Source organism: Urocitellus parryii, chromosome 5 (genome assembly GCF_045843805.1).
Source record: "Urocitellus parryii isolate mUroPar1 chromosome 5, mUroPar1.hap1, whole genome shotgun sequence".
In the NCBI taxonomy this organism is placed as follows: Eukaryota; Metazoa; Chordata; class Mammalia; order Rodentia; family Sciuridae; genus Urocitellus; species Urocitellus parryii.
Window position 1 is genome coordinate 11,579,089 of NC_135535.1, and position 22,189 is coordinate 11,601,277.

A 22,189-nucleotide genomic window follows, 5' to 3' on the forward strand; every position below is an offset into this window, starting at 1 on the left:
GGTGCTGCCACAGTGGCGGGTCGGAGGATCCCGGCCAGTCAGCTCGTCCCAGCCTCGCGCCCCTCCTCCCCCAAATAAACAGCCCTCCCCACACCTCGGGAGCCGGACCGCCCCCTTCCTCCCTCGGCGGCGTGTTGTGAGGGAGAGTGTGAGTGAGCGAGCGCGGGCCGTCGGCGGCCCCGGAGCGCGAGAGGCGGGGCGCGGCGGGCCGGCCGGGCGGCGCGTGTGCGTGCAGGAGCGCGAGCGAGTGCCCGTGGCGACCGCCAGCGGCCTCGCGCCGACGAGCCGGCGGGCGGGCGTGCGGGCGAGCGGGCGAGTGCGGCGGGCGCGAGCGGCGAGGGCGCCGGGCCCGCGCGCACGCACGCACGCACGCGGGGGGCGGGGCAGGCGCGCGCCCGCCTGTCGCGACAGTCGGGGCCGAGGCCCAGGGGGAGGTGGCCTGTCGCGGGTCGCCCGGCTCCCGGAGGCGAGGGGGGCGCGGGCGGATGGCGGAAGGCGCCCAGCCGCAGCAGCCGCCTCAGCTCGGGCCCGGCGCCGCTGCCCGGGGCATGAAGCGGGAGTCGGAGCTGGAGCTGCCGGTGCCCGGAGCGGGAGGAGACGGAGCCGAGCCTGGCCTGAGCAAGCGGCCGCGCACGGAGGAGGCGGCGGCCGACGGCGGCGGGATGCAGGTGACCGCGCGGGACCCGGCGCCCGGTTACCGCGGGGTGCGGGGCGGGGCCGGGAGGGGCGGCCGGGCGCCGCGGCGTGGAGAGGGCAGGGCGGCGGGGGTCCCGGCGGGAGGTGGGCAGGGCGGGCGGGCCGGGGCCTGGCTGGAAGCAGGAGCGAGCAAGGCTGGGGCGAGGGGTGCAGGAGGGTCCCGCTCCTGAGGGGGTGAGGGGCGGCGCGGGGAACTCGCGGAGGCTCGGTCTGGAGTCCATTTCTTCAAACCCTTCCTTGGTTCCTCGGGAAACAGGGAAATCCAGGGTCTGTTGCCCAGGGGAGAGCAGCTGGGCCGCAGGACGAGGGGACCTGGTGGGAAGGCTCCCAAGGAGGAGCACCTTTGGGGTAGTCCTGGCCCTCGCTCGGATGGGGATGGGGCAGATATTGGAAGGAGAGGCGTGAAAAGCGAAAAACTCCTCGAGAGGGATGTGGCTTAGGTTGTGGGTTAAATCAGTGACACGGGGAGTGTGTGAGAAGTACACGGAGTTTGATGGTGGTGTGGGACACCGTGGTGCTCAGTCTCTTTAATTTTGTGGCACATGCTAATGAGTCCGAACAGAGACATAGGACGTAGCCCTCCTGTACTTTGCCAGTTGCCTCCTGCACCGCTAGGACTCCGAATAGTTCTTTGATGCCTTGGGGTACAAAAGAAAATTTGTAGGGCTATTAGAAGACTGGATTCTGAGTTGTGGACTCAAGAATAAACTGGCTGATTTGGGTAGGGAATGGGGCAGGTATTGATAATGTCAGTTGCTTTGTAGTTTGAGGAAAGGCTTGAAACCTTGGAGGTTTTGGGATTTGGTCTCTGTTCAGAGAATGCCGCGTTGTAAAATGGTGAGGCTCACCCAGCAGCAGTTGCTTATAGACATGTGCCTAACTCCTAGAATCATAGAATGTTAGAGATAGAAGGGACCAGGGGCATCATCATCTTTTCCAGGGGTTCTTAATCTGGGTAGACTTGGAAGACTCTTATGCAGATTAGTTTATGTGCAGTGTTTGGTGGAGAAGAATCAGTTATTTTCATCATTTTGGGGGGGTGGGTTTAAATCCCATCGTGTTCTAATCACCTCATTGTATAGATGGGGAATCCAGAGAAGACTAGTGACTTGCCTAAGGCTACCCAGTTAGCTGGTTGGAAAATTGGAGCTGGATCCTGGTCTTCTCATTCCTATTCTTGTGCTCTCTCCATTACACCACTCTTGGAAATCTCTGCAGTGCTAAAAGACTTCCTGTGCTCTGCTGCCTGCTTTTCAAGGCTTTGCCTGACTTCCTGTGTTAGAGATGGAGCTACACTTAAGCCTTGCATGTTTGTTGTGTGCCTCTTGGTCTCCATTGCAGTGTCCACCCTGTTACTTCTGTTGGTTTTGGTAAAGTAACCCTCTTGGTGTTTATTTTTGGATTCTTTTTGCTTGTTTTTTTTTTTTTTTTGCCTGCTTTTATTCTCCATGAGAACTCTCTCATGTAGAGGGATTGTGAGAAGTAAAAGCTCTGGGCCCTGGAAAAAATATAGAGTGCTACAAGGAGACTTTAGGAGAGGTGGGTTAACGTTGGGTGGAAAGAAGGGGAGACTGGAAGGAAGTGCTGGTGAGCATGTGCCATTTGGTGTGTGCATATATCTACATATGCACATAGGTATTCATTTATTATTTATGTCAGTCATAGCTAATAACAGAAATCATAGTTAATGACAAGACCCCTTTCCTTTCCCCCTTTCTGCCTGTGGCCTGTTACTTAATAGTTGCCTTCAAATTAGCTGAGGATAGTGATATTTGGAAGTGGAGCAGTGTATAGGAGCTGTGCAGAGGAAGGGGTACATTAGGTCCGTTGGGTATAATTGGGCAACATAGAACATCCCACAGAGAATCTCTTTTTTCCCCTTTGTGTATTTATGAATATTCTTCATTTTTTACTTCATACCTTCTCATTATTGTAGTTCCATGACACTATGTCACACAGGTCTTTAAATCTTTGATTTAGCTCGATTTGATTTAGCTCGATGCCTTTAACTAGCTTTATGGTTCTAGGGAAATCCTGATTTGGGGGCTTCTGTTTTCTTAGTTGTAAAATACATTTTCATATAAGGTAATTTATAAGTTACCTTCTAAAAAATATAAGCTAAGCTAAGTTCCTTTTTTTTTTTTTTTTTTTTAAATGGTTCAGGGGATTGAACCAGAGGCACTTTACCATTGACTTACATCCCCAGTCCTTTTTTCTGTTTTATTTTGGGACAAAGTCTCACCAAGTTGCTTAGGGTCTCACTAAGTTGCTGAGGCTGGCCTCAAACTTGGCAATTTTCCTGCCCTCAGCATCCCAAATCACTGGGATTATGGTGTGTGCCACCAGGCAGAGCTAAATTCTCTGTCATTAGGGTACATGTGATCTAGATGAAGAGATAAATGGATAGAATGTTTAAAAAAAGTGTGTGTATGTATATTTAATATTAATTTAACTAATGTTTATTGAGCATCTGCTACACTCTTTTAAACCTAGGGGATATAGTAGTAAACAAAGACCCTGCTCTCAAGGATCTAATATTCTAATGGGAAGTGGTGTCTAATAAAGATGACTATTGTTATGTGGTAATAAGAATTAAGAAAAGTTAAGCAGGGAAAGAAATAGAGAATGATGAATATGGTAAAGGGGGGTATCTCTGTAGGGCCCTTTGAATGAGGTGAGCAACCAGCCATTCAGGATGGGGGGAGGGACCTGGGAATGTAGTTCAGTGGTGAAGTGCCCCTGGTTCCATTCCCAGTACCAAACAAACAAAAAGTTTGAGGGAAGAGTTCAGAAATGCTCATAAGCTCCATGTAAATATCCTCTGTAAAAAGCTTCATGTCATCAGTGTTTTTGTCTTTTTTTTTTTTTTTTTTTTTTTTTTAAAGAGAGAGTGAGAGAGGAGAGAGAGAGAATTTTTTAATATTTATTTTTTAGTTCTCGGCAGACACAACATCTTTGTTGGTATGTGGTGCTGAGGATCGAACCCGGGCCGCACGCATGCCAGGCAAGCGCGCTACCGCTTGAGCCACATCCCCAGCCCAGTGTTTTTGTCTTAAAGACTGTGCTTTTTCTTATATCCTAGCACAATGGAGTTTTTCTGAAGTCTTAGCTCCTTTCTCAATAAAGCCTTCGCTAACAGCTTGGTTCATACTTGTTAGGCCTTGCTTTTGCCTCCTGGTATGTTGATGCTTACTTATGCATTATCTTTTATTATCCCTAATGGCTTTATTCTTCTTATTTCCCTAGTAAGATTGTAAACTCCCAAAAGACAGGAACTGTGTTTCCTTTGTGTTTGTCTTCCATAATAACTTGACAGATTCTGGTACATACTGTAAGTGCTCAGTGCTTGTTAAATTGAAGTTGAAATTTACCTTTTTCAAATAGTTAAGGGCTTAAAAAGAATCATGAAATTCTCGGGTGAGGGTACCATTGCAAAATCCCCCAATCCCTTTTAGTGCCAAAGGGATTAACTGCTTTTTACAGAAAAAAGTCATTTGCTGGGGTTAGTTTTCCAAGGCTACTAGCCAACGGGAGCTGCATCTGGCAGCTTCAGATTCCAAAGCTGAACTCTGTTGGGTTGCAGCCTCTGAGCTTTTGGAGTGAATCGTTACTTCTCAAAGTGAAGCTCAAGGGACTCCAGAGAGTCCCTGATGCTTGTTTTATAATACTTAAGCTCAGAAGGAACCTTAGGGAGGAGAAGCAGTGTGGGTGCTTTCAAAGCAGTATACAGAATCTCTGTGCAGGTGGAAGAGGAGTTAGTGCATCCCTGGAAAGATAAATCTTGATATATATATATATATATATATATATATATATATATATATATATATATATACACACACACACACACACACACACACACACACACACACACACGGGATTGAACTCAGGGGGGCTTAACCACTGAGCCACATCCCTAGCCCTTTTTTGTGTTTTATTTAGAGACAGGGTCTCACTAAGTTTCTTATGGCCTCCCTAAATTGCTCAGGCTGGCTTTGAACTTGCGATTCTCCTGTCAGTAGGATTACAGGCATGGGACACCTTGCCTGGCTCAGCCCTGGAAAGAGAGAAATAGAAAAACCTGAATCATGGAGCAGGAGAGATCAGACATTCAATTTGAAAATTGAAATGTGGTTTGAGAAATGTAGTTAGTTTTTGAGGATAGAACTTGGAAACAATTTACTTAAACTTGGTAGAAAGTTAAATGAGGGGGCTGGGGATGTGGCTCAAGTGGTAGCGCGCTTGCCTGGCATGTGTGCGGCCCGGGTTCGATCCTCAGCACCACAATACAAACAAAGATGTTGTGTCCACCGAGAACTAAAAAATAAATATTAAAAAATTCTCTCTCTCTCTCTCTCTCTCTCTTAAAAAAAAAAGTTAAATGAGTTATGTGTGTAGATGTTAGAAGTTCATTTCACCTAAGTAGGTCTGATGTGTATGAAACTTAGGTACAGTCAAATATGCTGGGAAATGAATTCTTTTGGTTACTTTTCTAGTGATATAAACAATTCAGTTATATAAGAATTATATTTTTGTTCAGCTTTCTAGGAACTTTGCTGTATAAGGTAAGATACATCTTAATGATTGCTTATAGCTTTCAGCAAAATGCTTTATATGGCAGTGAAGTCAGTAGCTTTCTGACTGTATTATCAGTCAGTCAGTCCAGCTATGTGGGGTTAGCACTTGTTCATGTTAGCAGATAACTCTAGTAGCAGGGAGACTTTCTTCCTGGTATCAGGGAAAGGGTTCCGGGGAGTGTATACTTGCTTTGTGAGTGCTGTGTTTGTTGACTAGCCTGTCTTCCCACTTGTTTGTTACTGGGTTTATTTCCTTTTAGGTGGCTCTCTCTCTTTGGACCCTCATTTGGGTATTTGGGCTGATGCTGAGCACCGTGCTGCCTTGAGTAGAGTTATACAAAAACATGCTTTCCTTACATGTAGTTTCATGAGCAGTATGTCACTAAATTTTTTCACATTTCATTTCTGCCTTAGTCTTCTGAGGCTGCTGCATCAAAATACCATAGACTTAACAGACATTTATTTGTCACAATTCTTGGTTGGGAAGTCCATGGTTAAGGTGCCAGCAGACTTGGTGTCTGGTGAGGTCTGGCCTCCTGGCTTGTAAATGGCACCTCCTCACTGCTCACATGGCCTTTGCTCATTCAGCTTTTGCTCAGCATGTGGTGAGAGAGGTAGAGCAAGTGAAGAAGCTTTTCTGAGAAGGGTACTTCTCTTGTCATGGTGGTCCCACCCTCATGACCTCATCTAATCCTGATTATCTCCCCAAGGCCCCATCTTCAGGTACCGTCATGTTGGGGGTTAGGACTTCAACATATGGATTTTGGGAGGACAGAAGCATTCAGTTCATAACACTACCAGAGTGGTAAACTGAGATTATTGTAGTTGTAGATGGAGAAATTGAGGTACAATCATATAAAAATTACTAATTATTTTAAAGCCTTACACAGAAGCCTGGGAATGTAAAACCAAGGATGTGAGAAGGAGAAAGTTATCTCTGAGTTGAAAATAGAATTATTCTTCAGGGTGACTCCAGAGATGAGCACGAATTGAGTTTGTCTTGACTCCCTTTCCCATCTTCTAGCCACCTTTTCATTTTTCCTCTATTACACTGATGTGTGAATACAACAGAAGCTAACTGGAGATTTAACTTCCATTTTGTTTTAAAGCAGGCTGGTGCAGAGAGGCCTCAAAATTACAGGACTTCGGAGGAAGAAATTCAGTATACTACTTAGTGTAAACAAGAATGTTGCAAGTGGATCTTAGGTTTGTCATCTGATAGGCCATTAGTTGGATGTTAGGCTTTAATAATTTGCAGAAACAATAAAGACAGCCATTTTAGTGACTGGGATTGTTTGAATTTTTGTTGTATGTTTGCAAAGCAATGTTTCTATTCTGGGTACATGTGCGTTGTCTTCAGAGGCAGGAGGGAAGAGCCTTGGAGATGATGGAAAGGAAACGGCAGTAACTGGAGCAGGAGCAAACAGATGGAGCGAGGCATGGCAAGTGCGTCTGGTGTTTTAGGTGGCCCCTAGGAGTATAGAGTTTCTTATTCTCCTCCCCTGCAGCCCCAGTGTGAGCAGGCAGCTTACATGGCTAAGGTTTCATTATCTAATCCATCACAGATCAGCTTGAGTAAACCCATTGGCTGGCGCTGATCTAGTTAGGAGGGTAGTGCAAAGCTGCTTGAGCCAGGATTGGGACAAATCGGATCAGGACTGCCATGTGAATCCTGGACATATTTCTGTAGTTTAGGCTGGTAAAGTAGTTTGGGAAATCACTCGAGAGTGAGTGAGCAAGCAGTCAGCACTGAGTTTTTTTCAAACATTGTCTCGGGGACTTGGGAAAGAATGGAGGATATATATTTCTCTGTAGGATAGCCAAGTTGCTTTGAGTATTTGAGCTTGAACATTTTTTTAATAGATATTTTTTGGTTATTGATAGATCTTTATTTTATTTATTTATATGTGGTGCTGAGAATCGAACCCAATGCCTCATATGCCAGGCAAGTATGTTACCGCTGAGCCCAGCCCCAGCCCCAGCTGAACATTTTTGATCACTAATGCCCAGGAATGACCTTTTTAGTAGCATTTGGGGATTGCAGTTTGGATCGCTCAGTTGTTACTGACCTCTCTGAGAGGCCCTTAATCTGAGACTCTTAAGATAGGGTTACCTCTTTGGTTTTAAAAGGAAGATATTGTTACTATTATTCCCAGCCTTAATTTTTAAACATATTTGTAATCCGTATGTACTTTACATATGGTATAGGATAGAAATACACCAATTAGAGTTTCTCATACTTGGATGTGAGTCCTCACTTCTGCATCTAACAACTTGATGGCTTTAACAAGATATTGAACATCTGAGTTCTTGTTCCCACATCTGCGAACTGGGAAAATGAATACATACTCTTATGTGCCACTACAGTGAGTAACTGAGATTATTTGAAGTGCCTATCCTGGAACTCAGCGCTACATGTTTATCTCTTGCTTTCCTTATATCCTGCTGTACAGCACTCAATAAGTTCCTGCTTACTGCTTGATCAGCATGGAGTGGTTAATGTGCTTCCGACTGATTAAGTGCCAGAGTTAGGAATTCTTAGAGATGAGCAGTGTGTTAAACTGAGAAACCTCATTTGCTTGTGGGGTGGGGGCAGAAATGTAATGGACTTGGTCATTGAAGTCTCTTTTGTTAGAGGGAGGTGAAACATTTCATTCTTTGTTAAGGAGTGGAAAGACTACTGAAGTATCACCCTTCCTGCACTGGAGATGCAGATATTTCATGAAACTCAAGGGAGCTCTGCTGGAAGAGTGGGTAACAGATTCACTGGCTGTTTTAGGGTATGTGTTTTAGGAACAGTGAAAATGTTGTATTTCAAAATTTTAAGATATGTTGGTTAAATATGTTGCATCATGTTTCTTGCAGTGCTAGGGATTTTACTCAGGTACATGCTAGGGGAGTGCTCTACCACTGATGCCCAAGTAAATGACATCTTTTGTTCTCATTTTGGCTTATGGAAACAGAGCAGGGATGCCTGTGTGTTGTCTCTTCATCTTTTCAAATCCACTCGCCAGACTGCTAACAGAGGGATCTATCACAAAGAGTGAATCTGTTATTCCTTGCTTAAAATCTTTTGAAAGTTCATGTTGATCTCAGGATGAAGTCCATTCTCTTGTTGAGCCTACCAGGCCCTTCTGACCTGACATCTGCCTATTTTTGTAGCTCTATCTCTTTATACACTCCACCTTTAAGTAAGCATAATGTGCCACTCAGGTAATTCACTGTTGTTTCTGTGCCTTTTAACTGAAATTCTCTCTCTTTTCTCTTTCTCCTTCTGCCCCAATTCCCCCCATTTGTAAAATGAGTCAGTTTGGATATTGTTACCTCCTGGATGCCTTTTATGACTCCCATCCTGCCCATACTCCTGTTTTCCAAAATATCACGTCTGTAGCTCCATTATAGGACTTTTTAGATTACCATTTGATCAAATGTGTTCCCCCTCCACCCGTTCCCAAATGGTGAAATTCTGAAGGGATCTTTTGGGATCCATAGGGTTTAGCACTGTGCCTGAGTCGAAATAATGAAGAAACCAGTGTTTTTGTCAAATTGATCTTTGTCTTCCTGCTGCTCATTTGGGGCCTCTAGACGTCTTTAATTGTTTTTCCAGATTTTCCCTGAGGGGTCTGGTCTGGCCCTGGGTCTGCTTTCTAGCACTGTGAAGCCTAGGTGGTGGTTGATATTGTCACCTGATGTTTTCACTGGCATCAGGGTTAAAGGTGAGAGAGGCTTTTTGAAGACAGAAGCTGGGGTGGAATTTAACTGTCGAATGCGTTGGGTGGGCATGGCAACCTGATATTTAGTTTCCTGTGCTCAAATATTAATTGAGTGCACGTGTGTATATGTAAAAGCACCTTTGTGATAGTGGTTAAGGAAAAAGGAGGAACCACACAAACGATGGGGGCAGTTAGAGCCAATGTGTTCCAGTTCATTGGAGCAGACTGTTGATCTACCTTTTCACAGCGTTGCTGAGGGTTCTGGGGTGTCGCAGTTCATATTTTTATCACCATTTGGGAATAGAATCATTTGATCAGCCATGGACCTTAACCTTCCCGTCCCTGATCAGTGAATTTCATTAGATATTATTGCTTGTTTTTATGGATCCAGGAAAAATAATAATTTGAGACAAAATATATACTGTTTTTCAGATCACTCCTATTGGATATATTTGAAAAAGAGCAAGTTTGATAGAATTCCTTTACATCTCAGCTTTGGGGATAGATTTATAGAAGTATTTTACAAGAATTCTGCTCTCAGGTTGCTGTTCTCCCTTCCCCCTTCACTTTTAGCTTCTGGTTTTGGCTCCTGAAGAATTCTGGCCTGTTCTCCACTTTGGAGCTTTCCCTTATTAGTGTGCTATGGGCCTTCATAGAAGCGAGTGGTTATATTTTGTAGTCCCTCTGGGTTTTTAGATTTGGAATGAATAAACAAATTCAAAGAAGAGAAATAAGAGCGAGAACTGCCTGCAGTGTCACCTCCTCCTGATGTATTCTGCACTGTGTGGCATCTAGAAATTTTACCTGAGAATTCATGATAAATACCTCTTATGAAATAGATGGCAGTCATGGATAGTCAGATGATAATGGTTGAATAGCTTTTTAAAAACCTATTTTCCCAAGGGAGGAAACTGAGCCTTTGAGGTTTAGACTTCCACATGGGTGTGTTCAACCATAATACATGGGTTTTTAAGGACCTAAGTCCTCAGATAAAACCCTAGTATGTGGGATTTTTCCCACATAGAGTCTGGTTCCTTGGTTTTTCCTTTGCTGAGGAAAAGACATTTTGCACTGGATATTGAATATTTTATTCCAGGCATGGGTTTAGAGGAGGCATACTGTTTATTTTCTTTCTGGCTACATTGATTTTTGTCAGATCCTAATTGGAAATACCACAAGCAAAGCGTGATTTATCCTTAGGGATGGATGGGTGACTGTGGGGATTGGGAAGGGGGCACAGGCGGTACAAGCAGAACTAGAGGTACTGCAGGCAGGTCCTGTGGGGTCCCAGGGTGGCCTCCAGCTATTGCTGGAGTTGGAATGCTTAGGGAACAGAGGCTCATGGGAAGTTCTTCCAATTACTTTATTTTGGGCAGCTTTTTCCTTTGCAAATTGGCAGCTGTTTGGAGGAGGGGACATTAATTGCTGACAATCAGAATGTTTTCTAAAGCAGACCTATAGGGATTTTTTTGGGATTAATTTCAGGGGTATGTAGTTTGTCCCGAGACAAGAGGACTTTGGTTTCATTTCCCTGGAACTTGGTGGGTCTTCTCGATGGGGCTGCTGTATTTATCTTGGACTCTTAGGCAAGTAGAAAAGCAGCTGCATAGTTAGCCCTTGTTGCATGGAGCTTAGTTTCATAGGTCATCCTCTCCTGGGCATTTTTTTACAGTTATTTTTACGGCCTAAAGTTCGTTTTCCGTTTTTCTTTTTTTTTTTTTTTCCTTCTGCAGTTCAGTGCTTCACAGAAATTCTTGGGAGGGTGAGTAATAATTTTGGGTAGAAGGCAGGAATTGTAGATCTTTGTTTAGCTTTTCCCCCTTTTTATCCCCTCCCCTTGACAAAAGCATCTGCAAAGGAGGTTCCTTTATCCCCTAGTCAGACAGTCCTTGTCTCCTGATCAGTCTGAATATGTGGCTTTGACAGCTTTCACCTGCTGTTTCTTGGTTTCTAGGGGATGGGTTGTGTGATTTCAAAGCAAAACTGGAAAATTGGAAGATGTTTTGTGGTGGCTTGCAGGATCTACAAAGCTTAACTCATTGGTTTGCACCTCGTTCAAGCTTGCAGGAAGACTGTCACTGTCAGTGACTGGCCCAGTGGGTTTGAGGACTTGATTGGAACTTCAGGAAGTCTCCACAATGGCTGCCTCTCAACAGCGGGAGCTTTGGCAAAGCCTATAGGGAGTTGGTAGTACTTGTTTTGAAAGTATGAGCCAGGTTTGTTCTGTATATCTGTCTGTGAAAGAGAAGCAGCTTGTTTAAAAGAGTAAAAAGTAATGCTAGGAAACTGTCCCTTGAGCAGTTCATTTCATATGTGCATAGCTGTACACGTGAACTCACATACAGACTTTACTGCATACTCACTATATATGAACTGAGAGCCATAGTCTGATTCCTAATAAGCTGATTTGACTAGTATTAATTTTACTTAGGACTTTGAGGTAGTTCTGATCAGATTCAAAAGGTCTCTCTGGAGTTAGACGTTTCTGTTGGACACAAGATGCTGCCTATTGCTCATTATAGATATCTTTTGTCTCCTTATTTGTTTGTAGGTCTGTAGCTGCTTGTATTACTGATGAGATCTTTTTGCTGCAGTAGTCTGATTTTGAGCTGGCCGGGTTTTACAGTGGTGTTAGAGATCAGTTGGTTTACTTGGCATTACCTGCCTCCAGACATTAGCATTAAAGCATGTTACTGCATGCAGCAGCAGCCTTTCAGAAAGATGCTTATCAGGGGCCATTAGTGATTTTTGTCAACTGTATAAAAATGCTGTGATTAATAGATAACTCTGATTCTGTGTGTGTGTGTGTGTGTTTATGTGTGCGCGAGCACGCGCAATTTCTCTTTATGCTTACTTTGCATTTTTCTCTCTAAGGGTAGTTGGAGTGTTATCCTGTAGGCTTTGCTTTTCAGTCCTGGGAAGTCTATTTTAAGAATTCCTTATTTGATTTTCTTGGGCTTGCTGGAGGGATTATTTATCCTTTTTGGATTTTAGCTTCACTATGAATTATTTGGTTTAACAGTATCCCAGAGCTTGAATGCTTGACCTAAAAAATTTGGTCAAACATTCTGTTTTAAGCAAGGACATTTATGTAATTTGGAGTATCCCAAGCTGTATTCTAACCATTGCTTGTGTGTGTGTGTGTGTGTGTGTGTGTGTGTGCGCGCGCGCGCATTGCTGGGGGTTGAACCAGCCCCCCCCTTTTTTTTTTTTAAATTTATTTTACTTTTTTCAGTTTTTGGTGGACACAGCATCCTCATCCTATTCCATGTGGTGCTGAGGATCGAACTCAGCGCCCCGTGCATGCCAGGCTAGTGTGCCACCACTTGAACCACATCCCCAGCCCTTCCCCAGCCCTTTTTATTTTGAGGCAGGGTCTTTCTAAATTGCCTACGCAGACCTCAAATGTGTGTTCTTCTTGCTTCATCCTCCCAAGTAGTGTTTGTCACCAGGCCCAACCCATTACTTATTCTTTGAGAAATCATAGGTGTCATTCTGCCAAAAAAAAAAAAAAAAAAAGGGTCAAATAACCTTGGAAATTAGAACTACATTTTTAAAAGAACTATCACATTGTACTTTTGTAAGCAGATGTTGTGACTGAGGTTTTATGCAGCATTTTCTAAACTGACTTAATGAGAACAAACACACACACACAAAAAACCAAACTGACTTAATCAAATCAGGATTTCTGCCCAAATCTCCTAGTTCTAAGTTAATTCCTAACACTAAATTCATAAAAATATATTTAGTGAAATATCTCCCTCTCATCACTGTTTTCCTTCTGCCCTGTCCCTCTTCAAACAAGTGGCCACTGTTACTTGTGTTATTCTTATTGTTACTTGTGTTATTCTTCCTCCTCTTTTTTTTTTTTTTTTTTTTACAAACAGTAGCATACTTTATACATCCCTTGTTCTTTTCATTTACTGTATCAGAGGTTAATTCTTTTGTGTAATAGTATAAGTTTTCATTAATGGTTTGTTTTGTGTGTGTGTTGTGCAGAAAAGCTTTACCACTCCAAGATCAGAAGAGTAGAATGGCATTGCTGGCAAATAGTTATGAGTTAAGTCTGAGGTTTCCACTTCATAGCCATTAAGTTACTTACCCTAAGCATCAGCTTCTTTTGTAAAATATATTATGGATTAATAACGTTTAAGGGATAATGTATGTAATGTGCTTAGTTCAGAGTAGATGTTCAGTATATAATAGTTGTTTTTTTTTTTTTTAATATTTATTTTTTATTTCTCGGCGGACACAACATCTTTGTTTGTATGTGGTGCTGAGGATCGAACCCCGGGCCGCACGCATGCCAGGCGAACGCGCTACCGCTTGAGCCACATCCCCAGCCCCAATATAATAGTTGTTTTTATTAATATTACCTAGCTCTATTTTCTTGTACCCCAGTGCTGCTTGAATTCCTTCTAGGCAGGAATCTATGCATCCTTGGCCTTTCCATCAGTGCCAGGGATATAAAATAAGAATTCAGTAAATAAGGACTCAATTAAAACATGTGATTATAAAAAAGTCAACCTTGGGCTGGGGTTGTAGCTCAGACATGAATCACTTCCCTAGCACTCGTGAGACACTGTGTTTGATCCTCAGAATCATCAAAAAATAAATAAATAAAGGTATTGGGTCCATTTACAACTAAAAAAAAAAAGTCAAACTTTATATAGTTCTAAAACTTTCCTTAATAATTTCTGTTGCTTAATAATTTTTGTAATCGTAGAACTGAATTTGAAGCATGGTGACTAAAATCACACAAAATACGCAATATTTAAGTTCATATTTAAGTTCAGTATTTAAGTTCATATTGTCTTTTTTTTGGCTATTGGGGTTTGAACTCAGAGGCACTCGACCACTGAGCCACATCCCAGCCCTATTTTGTATTTTATTTAGAGACAGGGTCTCACTGAGGGTCTCACTGAGTTGCTTAGTACCTTGTTTTTTACTGAGGCTAGCTTTGAACTTGCGATCCTCCTGTTTTAGCCTCCTGTGCCAATGGGATTATGGGCATACACCACTATGCCCGGCTGGTCTTAGTCTTTAAAAGGCTTTCACATTGATTATTATTTATTGCCTGAACAATAGGTGATTCTTCTTGTTTATCAGCTGGTGAAAATACACCTTTAAGCTTTGTGACTAGGAAGCAGCAAAGCTGATATTCCTCCCCAGATCTTGTGGCTCTTTATCCAGTGACTTCTTGTGGCCTCTTGGACTGGAAGGGTATGGCTGATGAGGAATGGAGCAAATAGGTACTTATTGCCCTTGCATATCACATATGTAATATTGAAAACGTTTTATACATTATTTGATGGTTGATTCCCATAGAACTTGAAGTTAACATTGACCCCCCCAGTTTCTTTCTTTAGTACTTTTTGGATCACGCCAGTGTTTTGAATTGGGATTTTGTTAAAATTTATTGCATACTTCTAAGTTCCGGCCATTGTATTAGGAATTTTATGTGCTTATCTGACTTTCCTATGGTTCATATTTAAGGGAAGGTAAATGGAATAATTAGTTATGGATGTATGACGGTTTGTTGTTGTTTGTTGGTTTTTTGGGGTCTCAAAATTATTCCATCTCATCGGGTGCAGTGGTGCATGCCTGTAATCCCAGTGGCTTGGTAGGATGAGGCAGGAGGATTGCAGGTTCAAAGCCAGCCTCAGCAGCTTCTCAAGGCCCTGAGCAACTTAGCGAGACCTGTCTCAAAATAAAATATAAAAAAAAGGACTAGGGATGTGGCTCAGTGGTTAATGTCCCTGAGTTCAATCTCTGGTACCAAAAACAAAACAAAACAAAAACCCCATCTTTGAATTTTACTTATTTATTTGATTATTAAGAAGTGGTTTATTCTGGCTTACAATTCTGGTCCATGGTTGAGGGGCCACATCTGATGATGGCCTCCAAGCTGGCAGAGTCCTGAGGGAGCACAAGGTATCACATGCAAGAGATGGAGTGTGGGTGCCAAAGTGCCTGTGGGGGAGGCATTGGGGGGGAATGGCAGGCTCGCTTATAACAGTCTGCTCTCTCCAGTATTGGTCTAGTCCCACCAGAGCTAGTACCTTGAAGGACTAGTTGTTCGTAAAGGTGATTTGTCTCTAATTTTATTTTTGTTCAAATTATGCATTAATCAATAGATTGATTATGGTGGGTTGTATGAAATCAACATCAAAGACATGTAGAAGTTATCTGTAATCACAAGGTCCAGCCTTCTGCTTTTAGTTAGAGAAAATAATGTACTCTTTTTTATAACAAGATAGCACAGGCTCAGAATGTGACAACAAGTAATAAGCTCAAATATTTGGCTTTAGCACCTTTTGTTTTTTAATCTTTTTACTACTTGGTATGATTTTTCTGAGAGTTTCTTGTATGAAGTTCTATTTTTTTCTTCCTCTTACATTTTAAGCATGTAGTATATTTACCAGATTAATGACTTAAAACACACATTAAAGAGTAAAAAGTCCTCTTCCTCTTCCTGGCTACTTATTTTCTCTCCTTGTATAGAACCAGTGTGGTTAGTTATCTGGGTATCCTTCCAGAGATAATTCCTACATAGTATTTCCCCCACCTTTTTTAAGAACTCAGATAATAGTATCAATATGCATACTGTTCTGTACTTTGGTTTTTCCTCTGTTTGGATAGCTTCCTATCAGTTTGATACTTTTTTTTTTCTTCTCTTTTTGTTAGCTTTCTGGAATTAAGATTATTCTGTTTTGGTCTACTAAGATGACTGTGTCTGATTGTCTCTGGTGTAGCTGACCTATTAGTATAGGACCTCATATGGTATGATTCTTTGTTTTTATGGAATTATGGAATCACAAGGTCAGAGACCTAACCTGTATCTCTGTTCTTTCACATGAATACCCTACAAATCCTTGAATCATGATATTTTCTAGGGATATCTTAGTAAAAGATAGATAGGTGTGCTCAGTTTTCCAACTCCCAGTCAGCTGCTCCTGGTCTGTTTTTGACTAGTGGGCACATCTTGGGCCAGATATCCTATTTATCATTGAGTTACTAATGATACTCAGAATCTGCCATGAGTCGATGCACATGGAATCTAACTACAGTGTGATTTTATTCATTATGACATCTTGACATATCCCAAGTACCCAGCTTTATCTTGATTGAATGTCACTGCTGTCAGAAGGCTGTTCAGTGAACCAAGCATGGTGTGGAATTGTGAAAAAGGAGAGTTGAGTTCCTAATAGGTGTTCCCATTTCGGCAGCCATAAATTGCCATTAGCTGCATGTGATGCTTGTATTTGTGGAAAGCCCACAATTCTCTTCTTCCTCAGCATATGGCTTCTCTCTGACTGAGCTTGAGGGGAAATAAGTAGATATGGTTCAACAAACAGAGAATTTAGTTTTTTTTTTTTTTTTTTCCCTGTTTCCTGGACAGTAGTGGATTCTGATTCAGACAAAGAATTAGATTTCAAGCTTAGGCTTGATTCTAGCTCAGTTAACCTTTACAGACTTCTGCATTCAAAGATATTAAATAAAGGTGCTTTTCACAGTTGGCTTCTGCAGTAGACCTTTGTTTCCATGAGTGAATTATAGAGGAAGCAGCATTCCAGCTGCTTGGGGAACCTTTGGGCATAAAAACAAAGGGATGTGGTGTGCCTCACATTCTAGAAGGATGCTGGTCTCCCCTCAGTCCAGTCTCTTCATATGGTTTTTGTGGTGTCACGGTTCTGTAGTGGATAAATTGGGCCTTCTTGGTCTCTGTAGCCTGAGTCATACAGGTTAGTGCTCCTGCCCCAAGTAGTCCCAGATGCTGTGTTGTGTCGCTTATTGCTTTTTTCTTCACACCCAGTATAAGGTTTCCAAGCATTTGTGCAACGTGATAGCAGAAAGCGCCTGTCTAGCAGCTGAGAGATGGGTTGTCAGGTGGCTCATGTTACTCCATGATCCTGATAAGAGCCAGCTATCCAGGCTAGTGGCTGCTGAAGCCACTGGGAGCCATATTGTTAGTGCTATACTCAGCAGGGGTGGTGGTGTAGGCCTCTGCAGTGTTTTAGGATCCCAAGAATGTCCCCTAGGCAGCCCGAGGAGTCTGGACAGTATCTCTAGGGAAATAGCACATATTTGAGTAGAACTTGCCTTTGAGGAGATAGGTATTAGGAAATGGTGGCACACAGGAGCTGGAGAAGTACCAACATAGGAAATGTAAAATGTGGACCTGAGGAAAAAAATGATATTTTCTCATTTTCTAAACCTGAAACTGTTGAGGAATTTATTGAGTTCTGTAGTACTGTACCTGGTGATTTGAATTTGCAGTGGGGCATGGATGTATACATAATTTTAATAGAGGTATTCACAGAGTATGTTAAGGCGAGTGCTTTAGTGATACATATTCTGTGCATTACCTTATCAGAGTAGTTATATTGTAGTGAAATACTGGGGAAAAAGGATCCATTTTGATATCAGATTGCCTACGTGCAGTTTCTGTCTCTATTCCTATTTAGCTGTGTGTCCTATAGGCAACTTACTTAACTCTTCTGTGCATAAGTTTTTCATTTGTAGGATTGAGAAAGTGGTAGTTTCTATCTCATAAGGTTGTGGTAAATGAGTTAATACCAAGGATATAATGTGCTTGCTCCATAGCAAGTGCTGTTTAAATGTTATTTGTTATCATGTTGGTTGTTACAGCACAAAGCAGGGGTACCAGAGACCATGAAAATGAATGCCGAGTAGAGGTATGGGGAGTTCAGTATTTATTGTACTTACTGCAAGATTTTTAACATTAGCTATTGCCAGGTATTATACAGAAACATGTGAGTGATGACTAAGTCAGTTTTTGTAAAATTGTGTAAAAAGAATATTGATGTGAGAAGCTTTGGTATTTTATGGAGGGTTTCAGAGGAGGAATCTATTTAATATTCCTCTGGAAGTGACATTGGAGGCCCTTCAGCTTTCTTGGCATTCTGAAGATAGACTGAATACTTTAAGGTAGGATAATGCTTGGGCTGGGGCTGTAGCTCCATGGCAGAGCGCTTGCCTAGCATGCGTGAGGCACTGGGTTCAGTCTTCAGCACAACATAAAAATAAACAAGTAAAATAAAGGCACCATGTCCATCTACGATTACAATTAAATTTAAAAAAGGTAGGATAATGCTTAACTACTTCAGACAGGTATGAATCTTTACTGTTTTTTTTTTAAACTCTTAGGAGAAGTCATTTTACATTATAATCAGTTCATCTACCCATCCTTGTTTTCTTCCCTCTTCTCTAAAAGAGAAAAATTGCTAATATTTTAAGCACTTTTATTGTTCTTTATATTAGAAGTTCACTTTTTATATTGTGTGGAAGGCTTCCTTCTTGATCATTCATTTGGTCATCTGACATTTGAATGCTTGTAAGATGCTAAAGACGTGGTTAGAGAGTTAAGGAATGTTCTTATGGAACTTGAGGCTTATTGGAGGAGGTGTAGGGAACAAGTATACATTAGAATAAAAATTTGATAACAATGTATTGATAAGGCGGTAAGTAGAGAAATAGGTACTCATATTGCTTGGGTGAAAAGTCATGAAATGTATGGAGTATATACGGATTCTTTGACCCAGCAGTTCCATCTAGGGATTTACTGTACAGGTATGCTTGCATCTGTGTGGAATAATATACACCATAGCATTATTTTAAATAGTAGAAGGTTGTGGGCCTGGGGTTGTGGCTCAGTGGTAGAACACTCACCTAGCATGTGTGAGGCCCTAGGTTCGATCCTCAGCACCACATAAAGATAAGTAAATAAATGTATTATGTCCATCTACAACTAAAAAATATTTTAAAAAATAAATAGTAGAAGGTTGAAAAAAGTGCTGTTTGACAGGAATTCAGAATAGATACAGAACACTCTCTAAATACCTCAAGTCTAAAAGTCACAGTTTGGAAAAGTAGATAGTTTTGCTGTTCTTTCTGATTTTTTTTTTCCCAAGATACATAAGACTCTTTTTTTTTTTTTTTAAGGGTAGAGAGGGTTGATTTATTTATTTTATTATTTATTTATTTTTTAGTTTTAGATGGACACAATATCTTTATTTTATTTTTATGTGGTGCTGAGGATCGAACCCAGTGCCTCACGCATGCCAATTGAGCATGCTACCACTTGAGCCACATTCCAAACCCCATAAAACTCTTTCTTGATAGCAATAATTGCTTCTGGGAAGGGCCCCTGAATGATGGAGGAATAGAGCTGTGGGTGAAGAATTAATGTTTATTGTATACCTTTTGTGCCTTTTATATTATAGTGGTCCTCCCATGTCCAAGAGGATATGTTCCAAAACTCTCAGTGGATGCTTGAAACTGTGGCTAATAGGAGAATACCAAACCCTGTATATACTATGTGTTTTCCTGTACATACATACCTATGATAGTTTAATTTATAAATTAAGCACTGTAAGAGATTAATGATAACTAATAATAAATTTGAACAGTTGTAAGAGTTTATTGTAATAGAATTGCCAGCATCACTTCTCTTGTGCTGTGGAACCATTATTACATAAGATAAAGGATAACTGAACATAGGTACTTTGGTGATACCGTAATAATTGCTCTGATAACTGAGATGGCTACAGACCTGCCTGGGGTAGCATATATAGCATGAGTAATGCTGGACAAAGGGTTGGTTGAGGTCTCAAGTGGGACAGAGCAGAATGGTGAAGATTTTGTCACTACTCAGAATGGTGCACAATTTAAAACTTATAACTGATTTCTGGAATTTTCTATTTAATATTTTCAGACTATGGTTGACTGTTAATAACTGAAACTGCAGGGCTGGGATTGTGGCTCAGGGGTAGAGCGCTCGACTAGCATGGGCGGGACCTGGGTTTGATCCTTAGCACCACATAAAAATAAAGGCATTGTGTTGTGTCCATCTACAACCTAAAAAAATAAACATTAAAAAAAACCCCTGAAACTGCAGAAAGTGAAATTATAGATGGCAGGGAGTACTGTGCATGGATGTATTGCTTAAGAATAAAATAATTAATCAAAGTTATACAGGTATAAAATACAGGGCTTAAGATCCTTAAGCTTGCCAATTTTCATAAAAAAGTTACGTATTGGAGCAGAAGTGTGCCAGTTTTGCTTACCACAAACAAAAATGGCACTAGTGGTGGCCCATGGTCATTTTAATTTTGTCTGTTACATTATTTTTCGGTATAAAGAGGGTTTCCAGTGTTTATATTTAATATATTTATTAAATTGTGTATTATATATTATTAGCTGTGTCTTAGTACATTTATTAACTGTGAAAATGTGGATATGAAGTAGTGGATAGATGTAGACATGATTAAAAATGGAAAGTAATGTTAGAAAATTATAAATGTTGAATGTGCCTACAGGATGAATTATTCAACAGTATAATTATAAAGGGTCAAGTGCAAATCATGAAGTAGGTTGAGAAGCAACAGAGTGAGTCACAGCTACTACCATAGCCTCTGTGGCTTTCTAAAGAAATATCCCCTAGGGAGCTCCAGTGGCACAATCAGTTAGTGTATACTTACACAGAAGTGTCCTCTAGCTACATACACACACACCCATGGGTTACTTGGATTTTTTTAATATTGGAATTTTATGTACAGTTGGCCTTTCATTCCCAAACATAACCTGATGGTAAATAGAGGAGCTTTCGTACCCTGATAGGAGCCAGCCTAGTATTTCTGTGGAAGCAGAGCCAGGCTGGCCTCATAGCCAGCACAAGAGCATTAAGCTGGAGCTATCCCTGAGAGCAGTAAGTTGAGCAGTGGCTAGGCAGGCCAGGGAGAGGAAGGGGCAGGGCATTTCAGACCAGAGCACCAGCATGTACAGGGATAGTGGGGCTGGGACAGCTAGCCGAGGGCAGGGGATTTTCCTGGTAGATAGTCTATTTTGACTGTCACCTCCTTGCCATCATGAACCACTGTTTACGAAGCTGGCTGGGTTTGTAGTTGGATTATCCTTCAAGGAGCATGTTCTCATAGTAACCCTGTCCCTAAGAAAGAGAAAGTGGGAGAGAACAAAGAAACCTATATTTGGTTATGTTGGATGGATGTACTTACGCTGCCTTCCAGCAGAATTGCTCGTTTTCTTATTTTTCTCAGCTGTCTTCATCCTAAAAGAACCTTTCCCTCTATTTGGAATCACAGTTTGAGTTCTGCATGGAAACGACTTGAACGTTATGTTCTGTTTTATTACATTTGAATTTATGTGAAGCACTTTCTGCCACATAGGTATGTATTCTGTTCTTCATAGCATGAACTGCTGTAATAACATTTTGTCCATCAGGCTTTCAGAAAACTTTCCGAATATTTAATTTCCGATTATTTATATTAATTGGTACAGTATACTGAGTAGGTGGCAGGTAGGCAAGTGATGTTTTTTCATGCATCCTATGTATTAGCATCTTTTGGTTGTTCTGCCTCTTAAAGAGAAAGCTTCTCCTTTAAAGCTGAAATGTTCTATGATTTGAATCCACTCACAGACAGACCACTCTGGAAAGCTTGAACTAAACCTGGTCAGATGCTTCTGAGTTTTGAGAGAGGGATTGAAATAAACTTTTTCAGCTAAAAATAATGTTGCTCACAAGTTACCAAAAATGGCTGACTAGAAATGCTTTTAAGATACTTGTCTAAGCTATCATAAGCTAAAGGTCAAGAAAAAAGTTTGGAACACACTTTGAGAAACATTTGGCTCTGTTTTGCTAAGCTTTTGCCAGGCTGCTCATGAGACCAAAGCTGGTGAAAAGTGCCATGCTGTAGATTCAGTGGGGCTGAGTGATTCTTTTAATGGAGCATACACATTGCCTCTCTGTTGTGACAGTAAACTTGGACCTGTGGAAGGCACTAGGGTGGGTGAAAATGGGACATTTATTCTAAAGCTGTTGTATAGCTGCCAATACTAGTTCGATTTTGAAGCCTCTAGCTTCTGTTACAGAGCAAGGTTTACTCTTAGGGAATATTTTTAGTCTCTTCAGAGTACCAGGTGATGAGTCTTTAGCATGTAGAATTGCCATCAAGACTCTTAATTCCTCCAGGCTCGATGGCGCACACCTGTAATCCTAGTGGCTTGGGAGGCCGAGGCAGGAGGATCACAAGTTCATAGCCAGCCTCAGCAACTTAGTGAGGCACTAAGCAACTCAGAGAGACCTTGTCTCAGAATAAAATATGAAAAAGGGCTGGGGATGTGGCTCAGTACCAGAAAAAAAAGACTAATTCTGTTAAATTT

At 41.6% G+C, this 22,189-nt stretch overlaps 1 protein-coding gene across 24 annotated transcripts in view; it reads left to right on the forward strand.

Moving 5' to 3' along the window:
- Positions 1–451: 451 nt before the first annotated feature.
- Positions 452–22,189, forward strand: part of Rbfox2 (RNA binding fox-1 homolog 2) — a 279,806-nt gene continuing 258,068 nt past the window's right edge. For all 24 annotated transcript variants that reach the window (XM_077798399.1, XM_026410192.2, XM_026410191.2 and 21 more), the window contains exon 1: positions 452–668. In XM_077798399.1, the coding sequence (XP_077654525.1) occupies positions 486–668 (183 nt within the window). In that variant the 5' untranslated portion in view covers positions 452–485. The remainder of the gene's footprint in view (positions 669–22,189) is intronic.